Source organism: Theropithecus gelada, chromosome 8, assembly GCF_003255815.1.
Source record: "Theropithecus gelada isolate Dixy chromosome 8, Tgel_1.0, whole genome shotgun sequence".
Classification (NCBI taxonomy): Eukaryota; Metazoa; Chordata; class Mammalia; order Primates; family Cercopithecidae; genus Theropithecus; species Theropithecus gelada.
Window position 1 is genome coordinate 105591088 of NC_037676.1, and position 23840 is coordinate 105614927.

General features: G+C 36.6%; 1 protein-coding gene across 5 annotated transcripts in view; it reads left to right on the top strand.

Annotated features, from left to right (window-relative positions):
* FZD6 (frizzled class receptor 6) overlaps positions 1-23130 on the top strand; it is a 34159-nt gene extending 11029 nt beyond the window's left edge. For 4 of the 5 annotated variants that reach the window (XM_025394716.1, XM_025394717.1, XM_025394718.1 and 1 more), the window contains 5 exons: positions 8824-9020; positions 14703-15720; positions 18485-18633; positions 19836-20246; positions 21589-23130. In XM_025394716.1, coding sequence (XP_025250501.1) covers positions 8824-9020; positions 14703-15720; positions 18485-18633; positions 19836-20246; positions 21589-21757 — 1944 coding nt within the window. In that variant the 3' untranslated portion in view covers positions 21758-23130. The remainder of the gene's footprint in view (positions 1-8823; positions 9021-14702; positions 15721-18484; positions 18634-19835; positions 20247-21588) is intronic. The other variant, XM_025394719.1, reaches the window with a different exon arrangement.
* Positions 23131-23840: the final 710 nt, after the last annotated feature.

The following is a 23840-nucleotide window of genomic DNA, read 5'->3' on the forward strand; positions in this document are numbered from 1 at the left end:
TCACTGAACCCTTGTCAAAAGCCCATTTATCATCTTACCTCCAAAAGCCCAGTCTCTGAAGCTAGCACAATGAATCTAGAATCTCTGAGAAATAACCCCGTATCAGTATGTCTTAGCCCCATCTAAAATTGTATTATTTCCTCCTCAATTTGTAACCCTCAGAAACCAATATAAATTACAGTCTTACAACTAGTTTGTAGGTCTTTTTTTCAGATTCGATTTTGACTTGATGCTCCTAAGGCATGCTGGGGTGAAACTCTCGTTATAGGTTGAGACATTGAAGACTGGTGGGATGGGGCAGGGGGCTGTTTATTTTCTTCTTACAGAAAGGGTCTACCTTGAGAACTGCAGGTTCCGAGCACTCTGTGATATCCTGAGCCTTGTCATGTGTCCCCACTACAGAACTCTAGGTCTCACTGTTTCCTAGTTACAATATCACCAGGTCTCTTACATGAATGGGAAGCACATTAAACTGATATAATTTAGCCACCTGCAGATCAAACTGCTTGGTTTTCAACTCCTTAAGCCTTAAGTCCTTTTAGTCCTTGTGTGTGTGTGTGTGTTTCATTTTTTTTTTAAAGACAGGGTCTCACTCTGTTGCCTGGGCTGGAGTGCAGTGGCACAATCATAGCTCAGTGCAACCTGGAACTCCTGGGCTCAAGTGAGCATCAGGCCTCAGCCCCAGAGGCAGCTGGGACTATAGGGCTGTGTGCATCCAGAACCTGCTAATTTTTTTTTTAAGAGACAGGGTCTTGCTGTGTTGCCCCGGCTGGTCTTGAACTTCTGGCATAAAGCAGTCCTTCCACCTTGGTCTCCCAAAGTGCTGAGATTACAGGTGTGAGCCTCCGTGCCCAGCCTAGTGTTTTGCTCCCCACCTTGAGTCAAAAATTCAGAGATGCCAGTTTGTTATTCTCTTCCTAAACCAAGCAGTACCGTTAGAAGTCAACACCCTACCCTACAATCTGAATAACTCATGCTTTTTATATTATTTTCTGGTTCTCTGGCAGCAGCCACTCATTTGATCTCCCATAGCCTCATGTTCACGGGGCACATCACTCTAATATGTACAGAGAAGCTAAGCGAAAACCATGCTAAGTGCTTACAAGGATAACTTAATTCACTTTGCCATGCATTGCCAGATTTCCATCTTTAAATACTAACAGGATGCTCACTGCCTTTGGCCTCAGACCAGAAACCCAGTTCTAGAGTTCCTCCTGTTTTGCTGAGATCACTTGCAAACCATTCTGTATGTTTTTTTTCTGTACTGGTTGGTCTTCTTGATTACAAACAACAGAAACCAATTCTGACTAAGGAGAAAATAGATAGCTATTGGACAGCTTGTAAGATTAATGGGAAGGCAGGAGAACCAGGTTCAAAATGTAAGGAGGAGCAAAGGGAACTGGGGCATAGCTAAGGTCATACCACAGGATTAGTCTGTCACCAGTGCCAATACCATTGGATACTTCCTGAGCCATTGTCACTGGACACTTATTTGGCCACTGCAAGAATTACTGATCGCATTGCAGCTTCCTCAAATAATCTGACTATATCTGTTCTTTTGCATAACCCTCTCCCCAGGAATCACAATACCCAGAGTATACAAATGGCCAAGCTTAGGTCAGGAGCCTATGTTTTCATTGCCAGGTTGTATCCCTGAATCCCTCTTGGCTTCCATGGTGTCTTACCTACTTTTGGATTCCCCCAAATAGTAAATATTCACTCTAGAGCACAGTGCAAAACAGTGTTACTCTCTGGGAACAGTGATTCATACTTGTAATCCCAGCATTTTGGGAGGCTGAGGCAGGAGAATCACTTGAGCTCAGGAGTTCAAGACCAGTCTGGGCAACACAGACTCTCTCTACTTGGGAGGCTGAGGCCTGAGGCTCGCCTGAGCCCAGGAACGGGAGGCTGCAGTGAACTATGATTGTGCCACTGCACTCCAGCCTAGGCCACAGAGTGAGAACCTATCTCTTAAAAAAAAAAAAAAAAAAAAGTTCCTTACCAAGGAGAAAATTTCACTGTAGCACCTACAGTTGTTGTGAAATTGATCTCCAGTTCTTCTACTCAATTCTTTGTTACCCTCTTCCTAAACTTTTGAGCCATAAATCTCCTTAGTGGTCATCAAGTTCATCACTCTCACTTTACTGATGGATACTCTGAGACTCAGAAACAGAAAACTACCTGCCAAAGGAAGCACAGGTAGTTAAATTGAATAGTTAGAATTAAAGTATTAGAATTAAAGAAGAGTTAGAACCTAGTTAGAGTTAAAATGCTGGCATTATTTCCAACGAAGGATTATATAAAATACTCCATGTATTTTGATTTTGATTCTCGTTTTTCATTTTTCTTACTGTTGGCTCAGGCTGTTTTTCACGATAGAGATGTGAATTGCCTTCTCAGATGTCCTCTTCTTTCTCATCTCTGCCAGTACTAATAGTAACTGCTGTTTCCAGGGATTTCTGCCAGGGACTGACCATTTCCTTAAAGGAGCTGACCTTTTATTTCTTGAGTTTTGAAACTGTAGTAAATAGCACTGTTTTGGTTATTGAATGGTAGAATCTCAGAACCAACATTGATAGTTATTAGATGAGTTTTTTTGAGAATGAAATTTGAAAGGAGGAGTTTATAAGTGAGATCATGAAGGCACTGGGTTACTAAGAGAGTTGAAGAAGGTGGTATCACTAAAGGGGAGTAAAAGGAACAGACTGATGTGACCAGGTTTGATATCTACTCAATTCATGGATTTGCACTTTAATTCATGAGTTTAATTCACAGGTTTGGCACTTACGATGCTAAATGCTAGTTTAATAACATGATGAAATTCATAGCATAAAATTAAGGACATAAGAAATATCTCAATGTGTCATGTTAGATTTGGTTTCTGAGAATGGTACCCAGGACATTTTGAGGAAGAACATAAAATATTTCGATCATGATTTTTACTTCAAAAGACTGCAAATATGTTCCTCCTAGTTATGTTTCAACAGATTGGTATAACGAGTTCAATACTAGGCTGACTACCCATTATTTAAAGTGCTGTGATTTGTTCTGAAAGTATTCTATATGATGGAATACTTGCTTTTGCTTCAGGAGATACATCATCATCTGGAATGTAATCAACATAGCTTGAGGTTTTATAGTGTTTGATATGTATCCTGTGAACATTAATTTTTTTAAACTGAAGAGTTTCTTTCATGTGGAAGAGTCCCAATCCTCTTGATATATTTTCTTCCCTTCATCCTCATTGGCATTTTTGTCTGTCGCTGTGCTTTGGGAAAGGGTAATTTTCAGGGAGAAATGGACAGCAGCACAGAATGAAGGTTAAAGAGGACATACTCTGGAGTCATAGGAACATTAGTCCTAGTTCTGCTTCTTACTACTATTGTGACTATACAAGTTCCTTAACCTCTCAGAGTCTCAGTTGCCTCAGCTGCAAGGTGGAGAGAACAAGTTGTAATAAAGGAAAATGGTATATGAAAAAGCACAGTGCCTGGTTTTTGGTAAGTACCAAATGAGCCAAAGCTCTGATTTATTATTAGTAGCCATAGAATTGGTAAAAGTAGCACTCAATCAGGAATAAAGATACCTAGCTTCTAATTCAGAGTACATTTTGGAATGTGAGTAACAATTTTAATAAGAAATTGGCTTCAGTTTTCTCACTTGATCCAAGGGCTTAGATTAGGTCAGTGGTTTTCCATCTGTGATCTCTGGAGGTACTTTGAGGTCACTGGTAGCAAAGGGGAATGGTGAGAGGTATCTCAGCAGGGAGAGCTTCCTTTTCAGCCCAAGAAACTGTGCTTTTATTTGTTTACTATATTGGCCTCCTTTTAACTTCTTATTTAAGGAAAATGTTTCTTGGCAAAATGTGTATGTGTGCATGCACAGACACACATACACTTCAAAAATAATTAACTTAAAGGTTTTCTCTCAAGTCCCTTCCAAGTCTAAAATTCTTTAAGGCTGTTTATCTGCAACTGAACTTGGAAGTTGGTGGCCCACACTGGATCTGAACTGAGACTTGATTTTTCTGTGTGTGTGTGTGTGGTGGGGAGGGGGAGGGGGTCCTGTTTCAAATGTGTAGATTAAAGTGCCAAAATCTAAAATTTGAGAAATTACACATAACAATCTAAGTTCTGTTTTCTTGGGGAAAATGGATATACCTGACAATTCTATGCCCCCATTTCCAAATAATAGTCTGCTGGGGTTGAGTAGCAGCTGCTTCCCAAATACTCCCTATTGTCTTACAAGCATTTGAGTTTACCTGGCTGGCCTCTGAAGGTATCTGAGTTTTCAGCATTCAGTTTATCCTCCACACAGTGCAGGAATATCAACATTATTGGATTAGCCAACTTTGGCACTGTAGAAGAATTAAATTAGGGAAGTGACTTGTGTTTTCCATGTAAGAAAATTGTTTTAGTATAGCAAAAGTACATGTATTGCATTCATTTTGCCTGCCCTTGAACTAGGTAATTACTTCTTAAGTGCTGACCACCAGTTAATCATGGCTTCTGAGTTAGAAGAACTAAATAAACACAGTGTGTTTTAATTCTTTCCACCAAAGGATCTGATTACCAGATAGTCAAAAAATTTAGGAACTAGGCTTTTTTGGGTCAGTAAACAAAGAGTTTACTAGAGTTTACTAGTTGCCCGCAGCTCCCCTTCTCCTACCTCAGGTTCAGAGAAGGATTTGCACACCGTCTGGGCACTCTCTCCCCCTCACGATGGAGGAAACTGAGAAAAGTACCGTGCTGTTTGCACTCCAAGTTCCTGTGAGGTGACAAAGGATCCAATCTCAGAGCATCATTCAAATAAAAGCAATAACATATGTCAACGGTGGCAACCCTGTCTCTGCTTAGTCACTTTGCCCTATCAGGACAGGGGAACTTCCCACTGGTCTGACATCCTCCATAGCTATTGTCCTCTAATTGTTGGGTGTGGGTTCTGTATATGCCCTTTAAGTCAGACTTAATTGTTAATTGTAGTCTATAATCAAAGCTTATATTTACCTATTAATTTTTGTCTGCTTGACCGTTCATTTACTAAAGAAGATATATTGAAATTTCTCATGACCGTGGAATTGTCCATTTCTCCCTATAGTTTTATTGCTTTTTGTTTATATGTTTTAAGTCTAGTTTTAAGGTGTGTACAGTGCTCAGTAATGCATTTTAAAGTATATTTGTTGCACTTTATCCAGAACCTGAATGTTTTGTGGCAGGAGATATTTAATTGGCCATACTGATGAAAGAAGTTGTCATTCCTTCTTTTTGTATTTCAAAAATTTCCCAAAGCTTATAGGGAGCCCTTTCCTTATTTTTTTAATGCAGTTATAGATTTTGTTTTTTACCTTTAAACCTTTTCTTTCATTTCAATGGCATTTCTAGTGGAAGGAGATGCTAATATGTAGTCAGTGCATTTCCCTTGAATGAGAATTTTCATCTTCTCTCACTCTATTTGTTCTCCTTAGGTAGTTTCAGCCAATTATTTCAATTACCACTTTTATACTGATGACTTTTAAATCCATATCCTTAAAGTCTCACCTCTACATAGCTTTATTTAACCACCTGCTAGTAGATATTCCACACTCAAATGTCCCATGGGCACTTCAGACTGTCCATCAACTGGTAAATTGTTAAGAAAAGTATGATACAGCCATACAGTGGAATATTACTCAGCAATTGAATGAACTACTGATGCATCAAACAACATGACTGAATCACAAAACAATGATGCTGAGTGAAAGAAGCCAGACAAAAAAGAAAACATACTATATGATTCCACTTATGTAAAATTATAGAAAATACCACTCTGCAGTGACAGCAGGCAGATCAGTTGTTGTCAGGCGTGAGAGTTACTGAGGGGCTGAGGAGAATGGAAGGGCGGGAGGGATGACAAGGGAGCCAGAGGAAACTTCTGATGGTGAGGGATATATTTATTATCTTGATTGTGATAATCATTTCAAAACCTATCAAACTGTATACTTTATACATGTTCAGTTTATCATACATCAGCTGTACCTGAATAAAGCTGGAAAAGAAAACCCTCAATACTAAAAGGCTTTGAACAGAAAAATAATAGTCCTTACCCACCTTTTCTACCCACATCCCAGTCCTGCCCTTGAGAGGCAGCCTCTTTGAACTCTTTTAGGTGTTCCTCTGGTATGCAGGCCACATTCTAACTAACAGGTTTACTCTGTTGGTTATAGATTAATCAGTTTAGAACTTCAGGCTGTTTCTGTTTATTCTTTCCTATTAGGGTAGTTGATAATTCATTTCTCTTACCCTGCCACTTTTACTTCTCCTAATACAGTTTTTGATTAAATGAATAGTCACTGATAACCTTACTAGAAATATTAAATATTGCATACTGCTGAGTCAGGTAGTATACTCTGAGTACATTTATGTTTTTAATACCCTCCTGACAATTAACACAGTAGCTGTATTTTGCTTTGTTTTTTATGTAACAATGTCTGACTGTTTTTAGATATCCTAACAGACTTGTCATACACCTGGCAGCAATTTTCCTAGTGCTCAAAATAACATATAATCTGTCAATCTCAATCCCCACTCCTTTCCCTTGGAGACCTTTCTTCCTCAGCCATCTGCCCTTCTGTCAAATGTGCTCTGATTGCTTCTGGACTAGATTTGTAGTTGTCACACGGAGAATTTCTCTTGTCATTCTTCACTGTTGAATCAGCTAATTCCTGGGTCCCATATTATTTTCCTTCCTGGTTTATTCATATCTTCCTTCAATTTATTTCAGGAATATTACATCTTCTAGTTGCTTCCTAAACAGGGATGCTTGAAAGTTTAAATTTTGTATTCCTTACAGCGCCAAAAATATCAGTAGTCTACCCTCTAAATGTTTGAGTGGATCTAGAATTCTAGGTTGAAATGCATTTTTCTTTATAATTTTATAGTTATTTTTTCATTTTTTCCTAGCTTCTGATATTATCAAATATTCACAGTTTAATTTAGTTACATGTATTCTGTTTTTTTCCCCCCTCTGGAAACATTTATGATCTTCTCTGTCTTGATGTTCTGAAATGTTCTGAAATGTTTTATTGATATGCTTTTTCAGTGTTCATTTATTGTTTTGGAGAATCATGTATTTATTCTGTAAATATAGAGAAATGGCCACTGTTTTAGGCACTGGAGCTAGAGCAGTGAGCAAAATAGAAAAAATCCTTTCCCTCTTAGAATTTACATTCTAGTGGTGAAGGCAAAAATTAAATAAACTAGTGCATAATGAAATGTCAGATAGTGATAAGGGCTTAAAAGAAATGCAAACCAGGGTAATGAGAAAGATAAGAACAGGATAATTTTAGATAGGATGGGCAGGAATGCCTCTTTGAGGTGAATTGAGCAGAGACTCAAATGCTCAAATGAGGGCACAAGACTCACTATCTGGGTGAAGAGGTGAGGGGAACAGCCAGTGCAAAGACTCTGAGACAGAAACACACGTGAAACTATGAAAAGCAAAAGTCCAGTTTAGTGGCAGTGGAGTAAATAAGAGACAAAGTGGCCAGAAATGAAACTGGAGACATAGCAGGAAACCCGGAAATTTAAGGGCTCCTGGGAATTGGAAAAGACTTTGGAATTTATTTTATTGGAGTCTTTGAACAAGGATACACTTACATTTTAAAGAATCACATTGGTTGGGAAATTGACTGTAAGATTAGCAAGTGTGGGAGATAGTGAGACCTGTTAGGAGGCCAGTTTAGTAGTTGAGGTGAAAGACAATAGTGGCTTAGATTGGGTGGTAATAGTGAGAAATGGTCAGATTTGGAATATACTTTAAAGGGAGAGTCAACAGGATTTGCTGATGGGTTGGAGATGGGATGAAAGAAGAGAGGAGTAAAGAACGAGTTGTAAGACCAGCCTGGCCAACATGGTGAAACCTCGTCTGTACTAAAAATACAAAAATTAGCTGGGCGTGGTGGTATGCGCCTATAGTCCTAGCTGCTTGGGAGGCTGAGGCAGGAGAATTGCTTGAACCTGGGAGGCAGAGGTTGTGGTGAGCCGAGATTATGCCACTGCACTCCAGCCTGGGCAACAGAGCAATACTCCATCTCAAAAAAAAAAAAAAAGAAAAGAAAAAAGAGTGAGTTGTAAGATTCTTGGCCTGAGCAACTTGGTGAATGGTGGCATTATTTACTGAGATGGAGAATACTAAGGGAGTGTTTGGGAGGCAGAGATATGGTGAGATTGAGTTGTATTTTGCATACTTTGGGTTCGAGATGCCCATTAACAGCCAAATGGGGTTGTCCCAGAGCAGATGCTCATTCAAGTCTATGGTTCACGGTAGAGATGGAGGCTGGATGAGTTTCCCCTGAGAGTCAGTAGAGATAGAGAAGAGGTCTTGGGGACTGAGCTCTGGAGCATTTCAGTGATCATAATTGGGAAATGGAAGAGGACCAGAAAAGGAACAGCCAATGAGACAGCTAGAAGTCCAAGAGAATTTGTGTCCTAGAAGACAAGTGCAAAAGGGGCCTCAAGGGGAAGCTAGGAGCTACTGTGTCGATTGCTGTTAAGAGTTGAGTAGAAGGAACATTCAGAATTTACCATCAGATTTGACAATGTGGAGTTTCTTGGTGACTCTGACAAGTGATTTCCCTGGAATAATCCATATCTTCTTGAAAAATATATGATTGAATAAAATAGTAGTATTCTATTGTGTCTGAAGAGTTCATAAGTCTGCTAGAGGGAGATTTAAAGATTCTTTTGGAGTATAAGTGAAAAAGTATATACTTTAAACAGTAAATATATTAATTTTATTCATCTATTATTAAAATGTTTTCTAACTGTATCTTGATGTCTTTAATAGCATTTTCTTCCTCTTGCAAATCTGGAATGTTCACCAAACATTGAAACTTTCCTCTGCAAGGCATTTGTACCAACCTGCACAGAGCAAATTCATGTGGTTCCACCTTGTCGTAAACTTTGTGAGAAAGTATATTCTGATTGCAAAAAATTAATTGACACTTTTGGGATCCGATGGCCTGAGGAGCTTGAATGTGACAGGTAAATTATGTTTTTCATGGAAAGCTACTAATGGTATTTTACTACTGGTACTAGCTCTCTGGGATATTAGTGACAGGCTTTCCTTATTTAATTCCATAAATGTTTATTACACACTTAATATATGCCAGGCACTATAGTGCTAAGTGTTGTGGACACAAAGGTGAGCAAAAAACAGACTTGGTTCTTGTTCTCAGGGAACTTACAGTGAGGTGAGAGGGACAGGCAGTAATCACTTATGCAAATAAGTGCAAAATTATGACTGTGATAGATACAACAAAGGAAAGGTAGACAGTTCTATGAGAATATATAATGATAGCTTTGACCTAAACTGGGGAAAAGCGAAGGAAATGACTGTTGAGCTAAAGTATGAAGGGTAAGGGTAAGACAGAGGTAACCAGGCAATGAGAGGAGGGAAGAGCATTTTGGGCAGTGGGAATAGCTTACTCAGAGACCCTGCAGAGCCTGAACAGGGAGTGAGGGAGCATGGCATATACAGGGAATTAAAAAACTAGTATAGCTGGAGTGATGAGAGTAAGAATATGATGCAAGATAAGGAAGGAGAGAGAAGCAGCAGTCAGACCATCCAGGGCCCATCTTGCATATTTTTATGCTGAAAGCAATGAGGTCTTCAATATTTTAAGATAGGAATGGGTAGCACGATCCTGTGAGCTTCTGTATAGAGCATGGCACCTGTGTCAGTCTCCTGAGGGTTGGGCAGCACTCTGTGGCAGTTTCTGTTAGGAATCCAGGACACTTCCATCCTACAACTCTGTCAGCCAGGTGGATGGGAGAGAGAAGGTAGAGAACCCACACCTTTTCTTGAGTGCCTCAGATGGGAAGTGTTACACCTTTTCCACATGCATTCCTGTTGGCAAGATGTCAGTCATGTGGTTATAACTGAAACAAATAGTAAATGTGTGTCCCGAAGGAAAAAAGTATTCAAGGCAGAGGACATGTCAGGTGCTGCCAGTCAAAAAGAATATTACACTATGCTATTTCACTAGAGTGATTGGGGCAAAGGACAGATCACAGTAGGTGAAGGAGTGAGGAGAAAGTGAAGCCAGAAACAGAGTTCTTAGGGAAGTTGGCTATAAAAGAGGAAAGTTTATGAGTTTAATGGGAAAGAACTATTTTAAGAATTACTAGGAAAAAGGAAGAGGCAAGCATATATGGGGTAGAAGAGGTCTTCAATAGTAGTTTTCTAAGAAGGAGGTAGGATCCCAAGCATAGATGACATTTTGACCGTGGAGGAACATCTGTTTTAACAGTAGGAAAGGATAGGACAGCTGTGGATATAGGTAGGTTTGTGTGTTTTGTAAGAGTTGTTGCAAGAATTTCTTTCTGATGGTTTCTATTTCCATTGTGACATAATAAGAGTCAAGGAGGTCCTCTGTTGTGAGTCTGGAAAAGAAGGATATGTATTCAAGAGAAGTGGTCATTATGGAGCATAGGAGAATGAGTCAACTAGAGAGGCTTCGTAACATTTCAGGTAAATCAGGTGATCCTGAATTTGTGGAACTCATCTGGCCTATTGAGAACTTCTCCAGCTGTGGTGGGATGCTTGGGACTAAGCACAGAGAAGGCAAATAGTTGTGGTTAGGGTTTTGTCAGATGGATTCAGTGCAAAGATAAAGATGCACTAAAAAATGAAGGATAATGAGAAGGGTGTTACTGAAACAATAGCCTATGAAAGTCTAAATGGATGGGGAGCGAAATGAAGAGAGAAAAGAACTAATGTATGGAGACAAGCTGGAGGAGATCTATCCCAATGAGGTTTGTTTTTTTTTTTTAAGGCATAATGAGAATTTTTTAAAAAATGAATTGCAAGGATAGGAACTTGCAGACGAAGGGCAGGATGCTTGAGTTGATTTTTGGAGATAGTATGTACTTGCAGGTTGTGGCAGGGTTCCCTGTGTGATTTTGATTACCTGGGTGGCCACTGTGGGTTAGGGATAGTCATTGGAGATGAGGAGGCTAAATAGCTGAGAAGCCAGAGTGTGGATGGCTTGTTCTTGGTCAAGTCACCAAGGATGATGACAGCAAAAGCAAAGGAGAGAAAACTGATGATTCATTTAACTCATATTTCTTGCACTCTTACTGTGTGCCAGGACTGTTCTAGGCACTAGAGTTATAACAGGCAAAAATTTCTGCCATCATGAACCTTACATTTTAGTGGAGGGAAGGAGAAGATTCAGTAAGTAAGTTATATTTATATGAGAAGATGGCGAGGCCTATGGAGAAGATACTTGCTCTTTCATGATGAGATTGCCTACTCAGTTTCAAAGCAAGGGAGGTTATAACTTGAAAAAATTTACGCTGGCATCTGTGCTTAGTTTCTAACTCTGTTGGAGTTTTGGTCTTTGTAACTTGATTTTTTGAGAAACAGATAGTTTTTAAATAATTAAACTAAATCAAATTTATTCATGTTTGGGAATGCTTGATACATTGAATTGGGAAGTAGAATTCATTTTTAAAAATTGTTTAAGCCCTACATTAAACCATATCCCATTAATATAAAGCAAACCCATAAACACCCTTTTATACAATGTTACTTGGGTCAGTTGCACATAAAAATAATTCTAGTATGGCCTATACTGGAGAATATTTTTTCATTTCTATAAATAAGACCTTCAGGCTTTTGTGGCATCTTATTTACTTTGAAAACACACACAAAGAAAGAGGGGAACCTCTGATTAAAACATAAAATCTAGCTCATTGAAAGATTTCTAGCATAATGAAAGATTTAACATAACTGTGGTAAAAACATGAAGGCCACATCTATTATTTGAGAAACAGCAGAACTGTGTGGTTATGACATGCATTAGGCTCTTGGTTCCCCAGGAGAATGCCTTTGCCTTGGAAGAAAAAGGTGCATTCGTTCTTTGAGGTCTGTAGTTTCCTCAGCTCATCAGAGCACAGGCACATTCTTTTCTACGTGAAGAGTTTTGTAAACTGAACTTTGTTTTCACTTCCAGCTCCAGCCATGGTAGCTTGCCAATAGATGAATTCCACTCATTTGACCCATAGTGCTCCTTCTCTTCATTTCTCCCTCTTTCCTCACAGCAGTGCATGTCCACCATACCACCTGAGAGTCTGTGGAATCTTATTTTCTGTTATACTTGTTTCCTTACACTCATTTTCCTGTCTTTATTATGATAGTCAAACTTTTTCTCCTCAAAGGTATAGCTGACTTGCTTTCATGAAAACACACTTTCCTAATATGATTTATCAGAGGCCTTTCCATACCTCAGCCACTATGCTATGACAGATTTAATAATTAATAAGTGCATTTCAAAGTGAAAACGTTACAAACATGCTTAACAGATGTTTTTATAACATGAAATATTCTACTGCGTTAAGATCAAAATGCTGACTGTACTTGTTCCATATACCTTCAGACCAGTGTTAATGTAATATTTTGGCAAGGTGAATCGTCTTTTTTGGATATAAAACTCTTAGCATAAGCCAGGAATGGTGTTGCACAGCTGTATTCTCAGCTATTTAAGAGGATTGCTTGAGTCCAGGAAATCAAGACCAGCCTGGGTAACACAGCGAGACCCAGTCTCCATTTAAAAAAAAAAAATCTCAGGCATATACAGGCATATATTTAAGACAAATATTCTATCTGGACTTTTCTGTGATAGTGAATAAACATGATGAATACTGACGGACTTGATCGTTTGCAATTAGAGTTCATGTGGAGAAAATAAGATTTTAAGCACAATTAACTTATGAATGAATGTATCCATTCACTGACCTTTTCCACATTAGTCTTGATTAATTATTTTTTTTCCTGTTCTCTAGACAGTGGAGGCTGGTAATTTATTCTACTGATACAGTGAGACCTCATATAATAAACTGGGGAAAGAAACTGGTTAGCTTTTTGTTTTATTTTTAGACTGAAGAAACTGTAGAACCTATGTGGAACTTGCACACTTCTGGTAGATACATAATCATTTTCAGGAACAACTTAGTAATATATAGTAAAATGGCAGATGCTTAACCCTGCATCCTAGGAAATCCTCTCCCATAGAAACTCTTACACAGAGAGTCGTGCACAAGAATATTGATTGTAGATTCTTCCTAATTATTTTAATGGGAAAAAATCTAAAAGTCCATCATAGAAGAATGATTAGTAAATTGTGATATACTTAGACACTGGAATACTACCATACAGTTGATAAAATGAATAAAGTTGACCCACATCTGTCAACATGGATAAATCTAGAAAATATAGTGTTAAATTTTAAAACGTAAGTTATAGCATGCTATATACAGCATGATGTCATTTATATAAAGTTCAAAACTTGAAAAACAATACTTTATAAGGTTATGGTTAGTAAATAATGTAATAAAAATATTTTTTTAAATGCTTGAGAGTAAAAACTGAATTTGTGGTAATGAATACTTCTGAGGAGAGAGAGAAGGAAATAAGACCAGAAAGGGGTCCCCACTGTATCTATAATGTTATATTACTTTATTTTAAAATGTATAAAGCAAAATTGACATAATATTAAGTTTTAATAAAGCTGGTAGATGATTTTTTTGTATTTCATTTTATGGGCATATGTTTTAGTCTATTCTTTCTAAGGTATATTTAAAATGCTTTCTCATTTAAAACCTCCAATACTTTTTTTTTTTCCTTGAGACAGAGTCTCCCTCTGTCTCCCAGGCTGGAGTGCAGTGGCTCGGTCTTGGCTCACTGCAACCTCCGCCTCCCAGGTTCAAGTGATTCTCCTGCCTCAGCTTCCCAAGTCGCTGGGATTACTGGCACCTGTCACCACGCCCGGCTAATTTTCGTATTTTTAGTAGAGACAGGGTTTCACCATGTTGGCCAGGCTGGTCTTGAACTCCTGACCTCAAGTGATCCACCTGCCTCGGCCTCCCAAAGTGCTGGGTTTACAGGCGTGAGCCACCGCGCCTGGCCAAAACCTCCAATACTTTTTAAACCATTATAGATCCCCCAAAATAATACTGGTGTATACAAACCCAACTTAGTGATAAAGTTCTGTACGAGATGGAAATATCTCCATCTATCACTCAGGACTGTCCATAAACAAGGGAGGCAAAGAGCCCGACCTGAACAAAATGGTGATCTTCATTAAGCTGGTCCTCAGCCTACCTCTTGCTGGTATACTTGCCTTTCTTTAAAAACTTGAACTCTATCCTGTCAATCCAGAGAAGGATCTCGTTTCAGTCATTTTAGTTATCATCGCCTTAGTTATATGGTTGCTTCACTTTTCTTATGGGCATGAGAAAATAAAAGTGAATAGACAAGACAGTTCATATGATATAAAGACATAGTTCATATGCTATAAAGAGACAAGCCAGTACTTCTCTGGAAGCTACCAATTAAGATAAATTCTTAAATATTTAGCCTTAAAAACCGAAATTATTTTAAAACTGTTAACTGGCTAATTTTTTCCAAGGAAGTGCCTTTTCATGTTCACCTGCTTTGTATTTAATATAAATTATTGTGTTGAGGCCCCATTAACAGCCACAAGTTTTTAGTCAACTTCAAAAATTTCTACTCAACTCTTATCTGTAATCCATTTAGGTTTGTATCTCTTCCCATCAATCATGAATACATAAGGTAATATTTTGTAGTTGGAAAGCATAGCTTAAAATAGTGAATCAATAAAAATGTTGATTTCATATATTTAATTTTTATAATCTTTACAGATTACAATACTGTGATGAGACTGTTCCTGTAACTTTTGATCCACACACAGAATTTCTTGGTCCTCAGAAGAAAACAGAACAAGTCCAAAGAGACATTGGATTTTGGTGTCCAAGGCATCTTAAGACTTCTGGGGGACAAGGATATAAGTTTCTGGGAATTGACCAATGTGCGCCTCCATGCCCCAACATGTATTTTCAAAGCGATGAGCTAGAGTTTGCAAAAAGTTTTATTGGAATAGTTTCAATATTTTGTCTTTGTGCAACTCTGTTCACATTCCTTACTTTTTTAATTGATGTTAGAAGATTCAGATACCCAGAGAGACCAATTATATATTACTCTGTCTGTTACAGCATTGTATCTCTTATGTACTTCATTGGATTTTTGCTAGGCGATAGCACAGCCTGCAATAAGGCAGATGAGAAGCTAGAACTTGGTGACACTGTTGTCCTAGGGTCTCAAAATAAGGCTTGCACCATTTTGTTCATGCTTTTGTATTTTTTCACAATGGCTGGCACTGTGTGGTGGGTGATTCTTACCATTACTTGGTTCTTAGCTGCAGGAAGAAAATGGAGTTGTGAAGCCATCGAACAAAAAGCAGTGTGGTTTCATGCTGTTGCATGGGGAACACCAGGTTTCCTGACTGTTATGCTTCTTGCTATGAACAAAGTTGAAGGAGACAACATTAGTGGAGTTTGCTTTGTTGGCCTTTATGACCTGGATGCTTCTCGCTACTTTGTACTCTTGCCACTGTGCCTTTGTGTGTTTGTTGGGCTCTCTCTTCTTTTAGCTGGCATTATTTCCTTAAATCATGTTCGACAAGTCATACAACATGATGGCCGGAACCAAGAAAAACTAAAGAAATTTATGATTCGAATTGGAGTCTTCAGCGGCTTGTATCTTGTGCCATTAGTGACACTTCTCGGATGTTACGTCTATGAGCAAGTGAACAGGATTACCTGGGAGATAACTTGGGTCTCTGATCATTGTCGTCAGTACCATATCCCATGTCCTTATCAGGTAAAAGCTATCACTTGGATTATGTCTATGTTTATATTTAATGTAGAAAATGTTTCATGAAAATATTCTTGTATTAGTCATGGATGTAAAAGTTGATTTCAGGTGAGAAAATACAAGAGCCATAGGTAAGGATTTCCTACACATCAACTGAAACTGGGGTGAATGTTTCATGACTTCCTTCCTCAAGCTTTAGCTTCAGTTGTGTAGTAAAGTACTTCCTTTATTTTCTGAAAAATTAAATTAAGCTGCAAAGGCAGATTAATGGCAATAAAGAGCAGAGTCAAAAGAACAGACCTTGACATTGGGAGGAAAACAGAAGTCACTTTTTGCCGCGTTGGCAATTGTTTTTAATTTTTTAGTTAGTAGTAAAATATCTTATTTGGATATATTTAATTTGATCATATTATCTTATAGCTTTCTACATAGTATATACTTACAAAAACAGAATTTGCTTTTTGCCTGACTCATCTGTCATTTCTCAATTGAAAAAAACAGTTGTAACAAAATGTTTTATCTATTTCTGATTCTTATGATTAGTATAAGGGTGGTGTTTTTAAAATTAATAAAACTAAATTTCTGAAAATATAAAATTTCTTAAAGCTTTTTAGTTGAAGTTTTGTAAATATAAATTTGGTTTTGTTTTAATAGATTTTAGACATTATTCCTGCCTCTGTGTGATATTAAGTGCACTGAACAAGAGCACTGCCATCACAGTGTATCAAATTATGCAATGGAAAGGTCAAACTATTTCATATAATAGCTTATATTTCAGAAAGTTACTCCTTTATAACATTGTGGAACCTATTTTTTATGTTGGTATGTGGGGATACTAGTTTTACTTGCCTTATACCTTGTCCACAATCTGTTACCCATAGTTTGTTTTTACTATATACTTAATAAGAGGGCTGTGTCTTAATGTGATCCTGCTATATTAATAATGACTCCTAGATTCCTCAGTCTTTTTGGCAAGGTCGGGGAGAGAAAACTATTACATACTGCTAAAAAGTTTAAGATCTATGGTTTTTAAGTTTAAGATCTATGTTTCTTATATTATGTTTTATGTAAGAAATTATAAAATATAGGATATAATTTGAAAATTATAATCTTCAAGTGGAGAAGGATATAATATTCTGGTAGTTACAGAAATTACAAGATTGCTAAATTTGACTAAGTAAAAAAATTTTTTAAAAAATTCTGTGTGACAAAACAAAAACAACCACCAATCCATAATCAATGTCAAAAGACCAACTGGGAAAGTTTATTTGCATATGACATCATAGTTGAAGAGCTAATTTCTCTAATTTATAAAGAGTTGCTACAGATCAATAAGAAAAAAACCATCCATCTGATATAAAAATGAGAAAAGAGTAGGAAAAAGATTCACAGAAAATAAAAATGAAAAAACTATTCTTAAACATGTGAAAAAAGTTATAGTAAAATAAATGTAAACTTAAATTAAATTATATTTCCATGTATGATATGGCAAACATCTAAACGTGTCCTAACCACTGTGTGGTGAGACAGTAGCAAAATACATATTTTCAGACTTTGCTATTAAGAGTTAGTTTAACCTTCTGTTGAAGCAATTTCACAGTATGTATAGATTTTTAATGTGTGTACACTGATCCTGCCCTTCTGGGAATTTATAGACAGATTTGCTTACAAATATGAGAAATTAAATAATACCAAGATAGTCACTACAACATTATTTGCAAATGACAATAGATTGGAAGTAAATACCTATTAATAGGGATAGTAGAATAAGTTATGGTTCACTCACACAATGGAACAGCCTTTACAAAGAATAAAGAGCTCTGGCCGGGTGCGGTGGCTCACGCCTGTAATCCTAGCATTTGGGGAGGCTGAGGAGGGCGGATTGCCTGAGTTCAAGAGTTCAAAACTAGCCTGGGCAACACGGTAAAACCCCGTCTCTACTAAAATATAACAAATTAGCCGGGCGTGGCTGTGTGCACTTGTAGTCCCAGCTACTCGGGAGGCTGAGGTGGCAGAATTGCTTGAACCGGGAGGCGGAGGTTGCAGTGAGCCGAGATCACGCCACTGCACTCCAGCCTGGGTGACAGAGTGAGACTCCCGTCTCAAAAAATAAAAATAAAAATATAAAATAAAATAAAGAGCTCTATTTGTACTGATACTGAATGGTCTCCAAGAAATATTAGTAAGTGAAAAAGGCAAGAAATGCAGAGTATGTAATATCTTGACCCTTGTGCAATGTTTAAGGTTAGAATTTCAAAGTTTATGCCAAAAAGAAAAGTATAATTTCAATTCTTAGGAAATTTTCACATTTTACTTAATTTACTTTAACCAAGTTTTTATAATATAAATATTAATAATTTATAAAAGCTGTAAAATATTTGTTGTTATGATGAGTTTAAATGAATTTTTGTGGGAGACTCTGGTGGGGGAAAATAGGTAAATATTTAGAGGCAAATATTCTGGCAATTATAAGAGGCTACTGTATCTATCAAGAAAAAAATGTGAGGAAATCATGCCAAGATTTAGGAGATTATTCTTAAATATATTTCAGTATTTTCCCCTTTCTAGAGATTTCGTTCATAAAGCTTCTTTGTTCAGCATTTAGATAAAAAACGTATTGCACTTAGAGCATGCTTCATTATATCATTTCAAACCTTTTTAGTAAAACAGTTGAAGATTTATAATTTTTGTTCGTTTTATATTGATAATATAGACTTCTTTCCACTTTAAGTGCATCACTGAAAATATTATTATTCACTATTTTTTGTAGGCAAAAGCAAAAGCTCGACCAGAATTGGCTTTATTTATGATAAAATACCTGATGACATTAATTGTTGGCATCTCTGCTGTCTTCTGGGTTGGAAGCAAAAAGACATGCACAGAATGGGCTGGGTTTTTTAAACGAAATCGCAAGAGAGAGTAAGAAACTATTTAATTGTCTGACACTATTTTTAAATAAGCAGATCAAAATACCAGGGAACTGTTCAAATCAATGTACTAGAGTTTCATTATATCAACTGTTATTTCAATTTGATTAGCCAAGTGAAGTTTGGAAATTTTTTTCATGAAAGAGACATGCTTTATTTTTGCATTTGTTATACTAGTCTTTGCCATATACTATTCTATTTGAAATATGAATGAAAGATTTATGAAAGGCATATTTTCTTTTCATGATTTATAGTATATCCAATATTATTACTACTGCCATTGGATTCATTATTTTGGGTACAGCATTTTAAATAATTTTATCCTTTTTATCAATGATAAAAGATTAAATAAGACTAAGTATATATCAAGAAACCTATAAAGTATGATTCAAATATAAGTGATGTGTTATGGCCATTATTTACTACTTTTAAATCTTATTACACACAGCTATGACCTATTTTCACTTATTTGTCTTGCTTAAGATGTTAAAAATTCAAACTTGTGGAATATTCTGTAACAATATTGATTTATGTTTATGAGTAATTCATCTTAGTTATATATAATATATATACACATGTGTACACACACACTATATACAATGTACTATAGCTTTTTAAAAATTGTTCCCCACTGGTTTGATTATTTCAGAACTGTAGATCATTTCACAAATAAGTTTTTGAAGTCTGAATATTTAACTGGAATTTTTTTGCACTATTATTATATGTCTATCTCATATTTATGTACTCACACTAATTTCAGTGTAACTTGCTAATTTTTAATGTTAGAAAGGAAAGAGTTATATTTAAATGAAGACCATTAATTGTATTCTCTATCCTTTTCTTCTGGTTTACTTTTATATTACATATTTATGTACAGTACAAATACAGTATTATGTATAGTACATTTATGCTGTTTTGAGTCTCCTTGCCCTCATCCTTTGATTCTTGCCTTTTTAATTTCTTGCCAGTTTACTATTTATACTGACAAAAGCAACTTAGAGTGTATACCCAAAAGATTTTATAAAATCAGTTTATGTCCTAGTATTTATAATCTCAGATTTTATAATAATATAAACCATAGAATTTTCAACCTTAGTGGCTAAGGATTTTTGGCAAAAGATACGTGATATCCTTTATAGCCTCTACTGTAACACTTGTAATTTGAGTAAATCCTCTCCTTCAATTTTCTTACAGTCCAATCAGTGAAAGTCGAAGAGTACTACAGGAATCATGTGAGTTTTTCTTAAAGCACAATTCTAAAGTTAAACACAAAAAGAAGCACTATAAACCAAGTTCACACAAGCTGAAGGTCATTTCCAAATCCATGGGAACCAGCACAGGAGCTACAGCAAATCATGGCACTTCTGCAGTAGCAATTACTAGCCATGATTACCTAGGACAAGAAACTTTGACAGAAATCCAAACCTCACCAGAAACATCAATGAGAGAGGTGAGAGCGGACGGAGCTAGCACCCCCAGGTTAAGAGAACAGGACTGTGGTGAACCTGCCTCGCCAGCAGCATCCAGCTCCAGACTCTCTGGGGAACAGGTCAACAAGAAGGGCCAGGCAGGCAGTGTATCTGAAGGTGCACGGAGCGAAGGAAGGTGAGATTTCATTTTATGTAAAATCATCACTATTTTAAATACTGCATTACACATTTTTTATTAAAGCATAACACATCTGGAAAGCATTTTGTGATATATTATGTCTGTACTTTTACCCGAAGGAAGTTTGGGTTCAGTCTATAAATAATGCTATTTAGTAGTTTAATTCTTAGCTGTGAGAACAGTTTTAATATATGTTGTTCAAGTAGGAATGTTCATTTCTGTGGTTATTGTTAAGAGTTCCTTGTACATTTAAGTAAATGCAATTTACCTGAAATATAGGCTAAGTTTTAATTAATACTGCATTTTAATTCTGTCTAAAAGGTGTCACCCTATACAAAATTATAATGTGTCATTTTATCTAAAATTATTTTATTTTCTGAACACGAAAAGATATTGACATTATCTTTAATGAGTTTTCTCAATGGCCGTAGGTGACCAAAACACAGGTAAGCCAGAATGCAAACAGCTAATTGCATTAAGATCTCAAAGTTATCTTACCTAACCCTCTCAGACTAGGCTAAATGCACCTTCTCTGTGTTCCTATGGCAGCTTTCATATATTTGGATTGGAATTAGATACATGCTTTATCTTCTAGTAGATTTGTAACCTTCTCAAATCTACTTTCAAATCTAGTAGATTTGAAACTTCTCTTTCCCTTTCTCAAAGGGAAAGCTGAAGTCTTACTCATCTTTATGTTCCCAATTTCTTATACAGTACTGATCCATGGTGGAAAATCAATAAAACATTTGTTAAACTGAGGACAGGAATCCTGCCTTATTAATTCTATTCCCCACGAGACTCCATGTTCAGCCTATATATGGGTAGTGCTTGATGAAGCTTCTGAAGTCAGTGAATATTATATTTTAAAAAATTATTTGGCCAGGCATGGTGGCTCACACCTGTAATCCCAGCACTTTGGGGGGCCAAGGTGGGCAGATCACAAGGTCAGGAGATTGAGACCACTCTGGCTAACACGGTGAAACCCCATCTCTACTAAAAATACAAAAAATTTAGCCGGGTATGGTGGCACCCACCTATAGTCCCAGCTACTTGGGAGGCTGAGGCAGGAGAATCTCTTGAAACCAGGAGGCGGAGGTTGCAGTGAGCCAAGATCGCACTACTGCAGTCCAGCCTGGGCAACAGAGTGAGACTCCGTCTCAAAAAAAAATAAATAAAAACAAAAATTATTTGTATTTTGAAGTGTTAAAGTACACCTAAAGACTTTTAACTACTTATTCTCTGATAAAGGTGGACACTGGTTAGGGATTAAACTCATGAAAAATGGCATCATATTTGTGCTTGTGGATGTGTGTGTGTCAACGTTTTTTCTTTTATCTAGGATTAGTCCAAAGAGTGATATTACTGACACTGGCCTGGCACAGAGCAACAGTTTGCAGGTCCCCAGTTCTTCAGAACCAAGCAGCCTCAAAGGTTCCACATCTCTACTTGTTCACCCGGTTTCAGGAGTGAGAAAAGAGCAGGGAGGTGGTTGTCATTCAGATACTTGAAGAACATTTTCTCTCATTACTCAGAAGCAAATTTGTGTTACACTGGAAGTGACCTATGCACTGTTTTGTAAGAACCACTGTTACATTCTTCTTTTGCACTTCAAGCTGCATTGCCTACTGTTATACTGGAAAAAATAGAGTTCAAGAATAATATGACTCATTTCACACAAAGGTTAATGACAACAGTATACCTGAAAACAGAAATGTGCAGGTTAATAATATTTTTTTAATGGTGTGGGAGGACAGAGTTAGAGGAATCTTCCTTTTCTATTTATGAAGATTCTACTCTTGTTAAGAGTATTTTAAGATATACTATGCTATTTTACTTTTTTGATATAAAATCAAGATATTTCTTTGCTGAGGTATTTAAAACTTATCCTTGTATCTTTTTATACATATTTAGAAATAAGCTTATATGTATTTGAACTTTTTTGAAATCCTATTCAAGTATTGTTATCATGCTATTGTGATATTTTAGCACTTTGGTAGCTTTTACACTGAATTTCTAAGAAAATTGTAAAATAGTACTATTTTATACTATAAAAAAAGATATACCAAAAAGTCTTTTAATAGGAATTTAACTTTAAAAACCCATTTATTGATACCTTACCATCTAAAATGTGTGAATTTTATAGTCTCATTGTTTGAGGAATTTCACGGATCTAAATTATGTAACTGAAATAAGGTGCTTACTCAGAGTGTCCACTATTGATTGTGTTATGCTGCTCACTGATCCTTCTGCATATTTCAAATAAAATGTCCTAAAGGGTTAGTAGATAAAATGTTAGTCTTTTGTATATTAGGCCAAGTGCAATTGATTTCCTTTTTTTAATGTTTCATGACCACCTATTGATTGTATTATAACCACTTACAGTTGCTTATACTTTTTCTTTGTTTTAACTTTTGTTTTTTAACATTTAGAATATTAAATTTTGTATCGCACAAATGTAAAATCTGTATCCTTCTCAGACATTTTGTAGAATTCATTTCGGCAGCTCACTAGGATTTTGCTGAACATTAAAAAGTGTGATAGCGATATTAGTGCCAATCAAATGGAAAAAAGGTAGTCCCAATAAACAAGACACAATGTTTTTATACAACATACTTAAAAATATTAAGGAGTTTTCTTGATTTTGTTTCCTATTACGTATTACTCTCTGAACAAGGTTTTCTGATGCTTTTGGTTTTCTCTCCATTTAGCATTTGCTCTCAGTTTTTTTCTCTATTTAGCATTCTGTTAAGGCATAAAAACTATGTACTGTATGGAAAATGTTGTAAATATTACCTTTTCCACATTTTAAACAGATAACTTTGAATACAAAAACTTTGTTTTGTGTGATCTTTTCATTAATAAAATTATCTTTGTATAAGAATTATGGAGTATTCTGTGGTTAGATATAGTAGTTCTGGCCAAGGAAGTAGTGTAATTTTTTAGATTAGTGACTCCATGACTGATAAGTCAGAAGCTTCTTTTTAACTTTGAAGGAGAATACAGTCAAGACTCTTGTTTTTTGTCACGATTTCTCTCCAAAAATATAAATAATACAGCTATATTAAGTGTAACTTTTTAAAGCCAGTAGGAAAGATCTGGGGTGTGGGGGGTGAAGCAAAAGGAACCCCAGGACCCTGTTTACCTCCTAACAGTGATTAGATGATACAGACAAACCTCCCAAAAAAGAAGGCTAAAATATGTGGATGAAATAAAACAGTAGGCAGATTTCTGTGATGGGGGAAAAAAAGAAATAAAATAATATTACCCCCAAACATTAAAAAACTAATAAGATAGTGAGGAATTGCCGGGTTAAGATCTGGGAGAAGAGAGAAATTCTCACTATGAAGCCCAACATTTGGAGCTGCTTTTGCCTGGGAGCATTTGATTACTTGGAAAGGGTGGCTGAGAAGTGGAACAGTGCTACTGACAGCCTCAAAGGGCTGGAAGACAAGGGGTCTGCAACCACCCTACACTTAGAATTTTGACCTCAAAGGGCTGGATCCTAAAAGTACATGTGAGTTGTACATAAAGCAGCCCTGCTTCAAGTTGTCTGGGTAGATAGAAAAAGCTCAAACCCTGACATTAGATTAA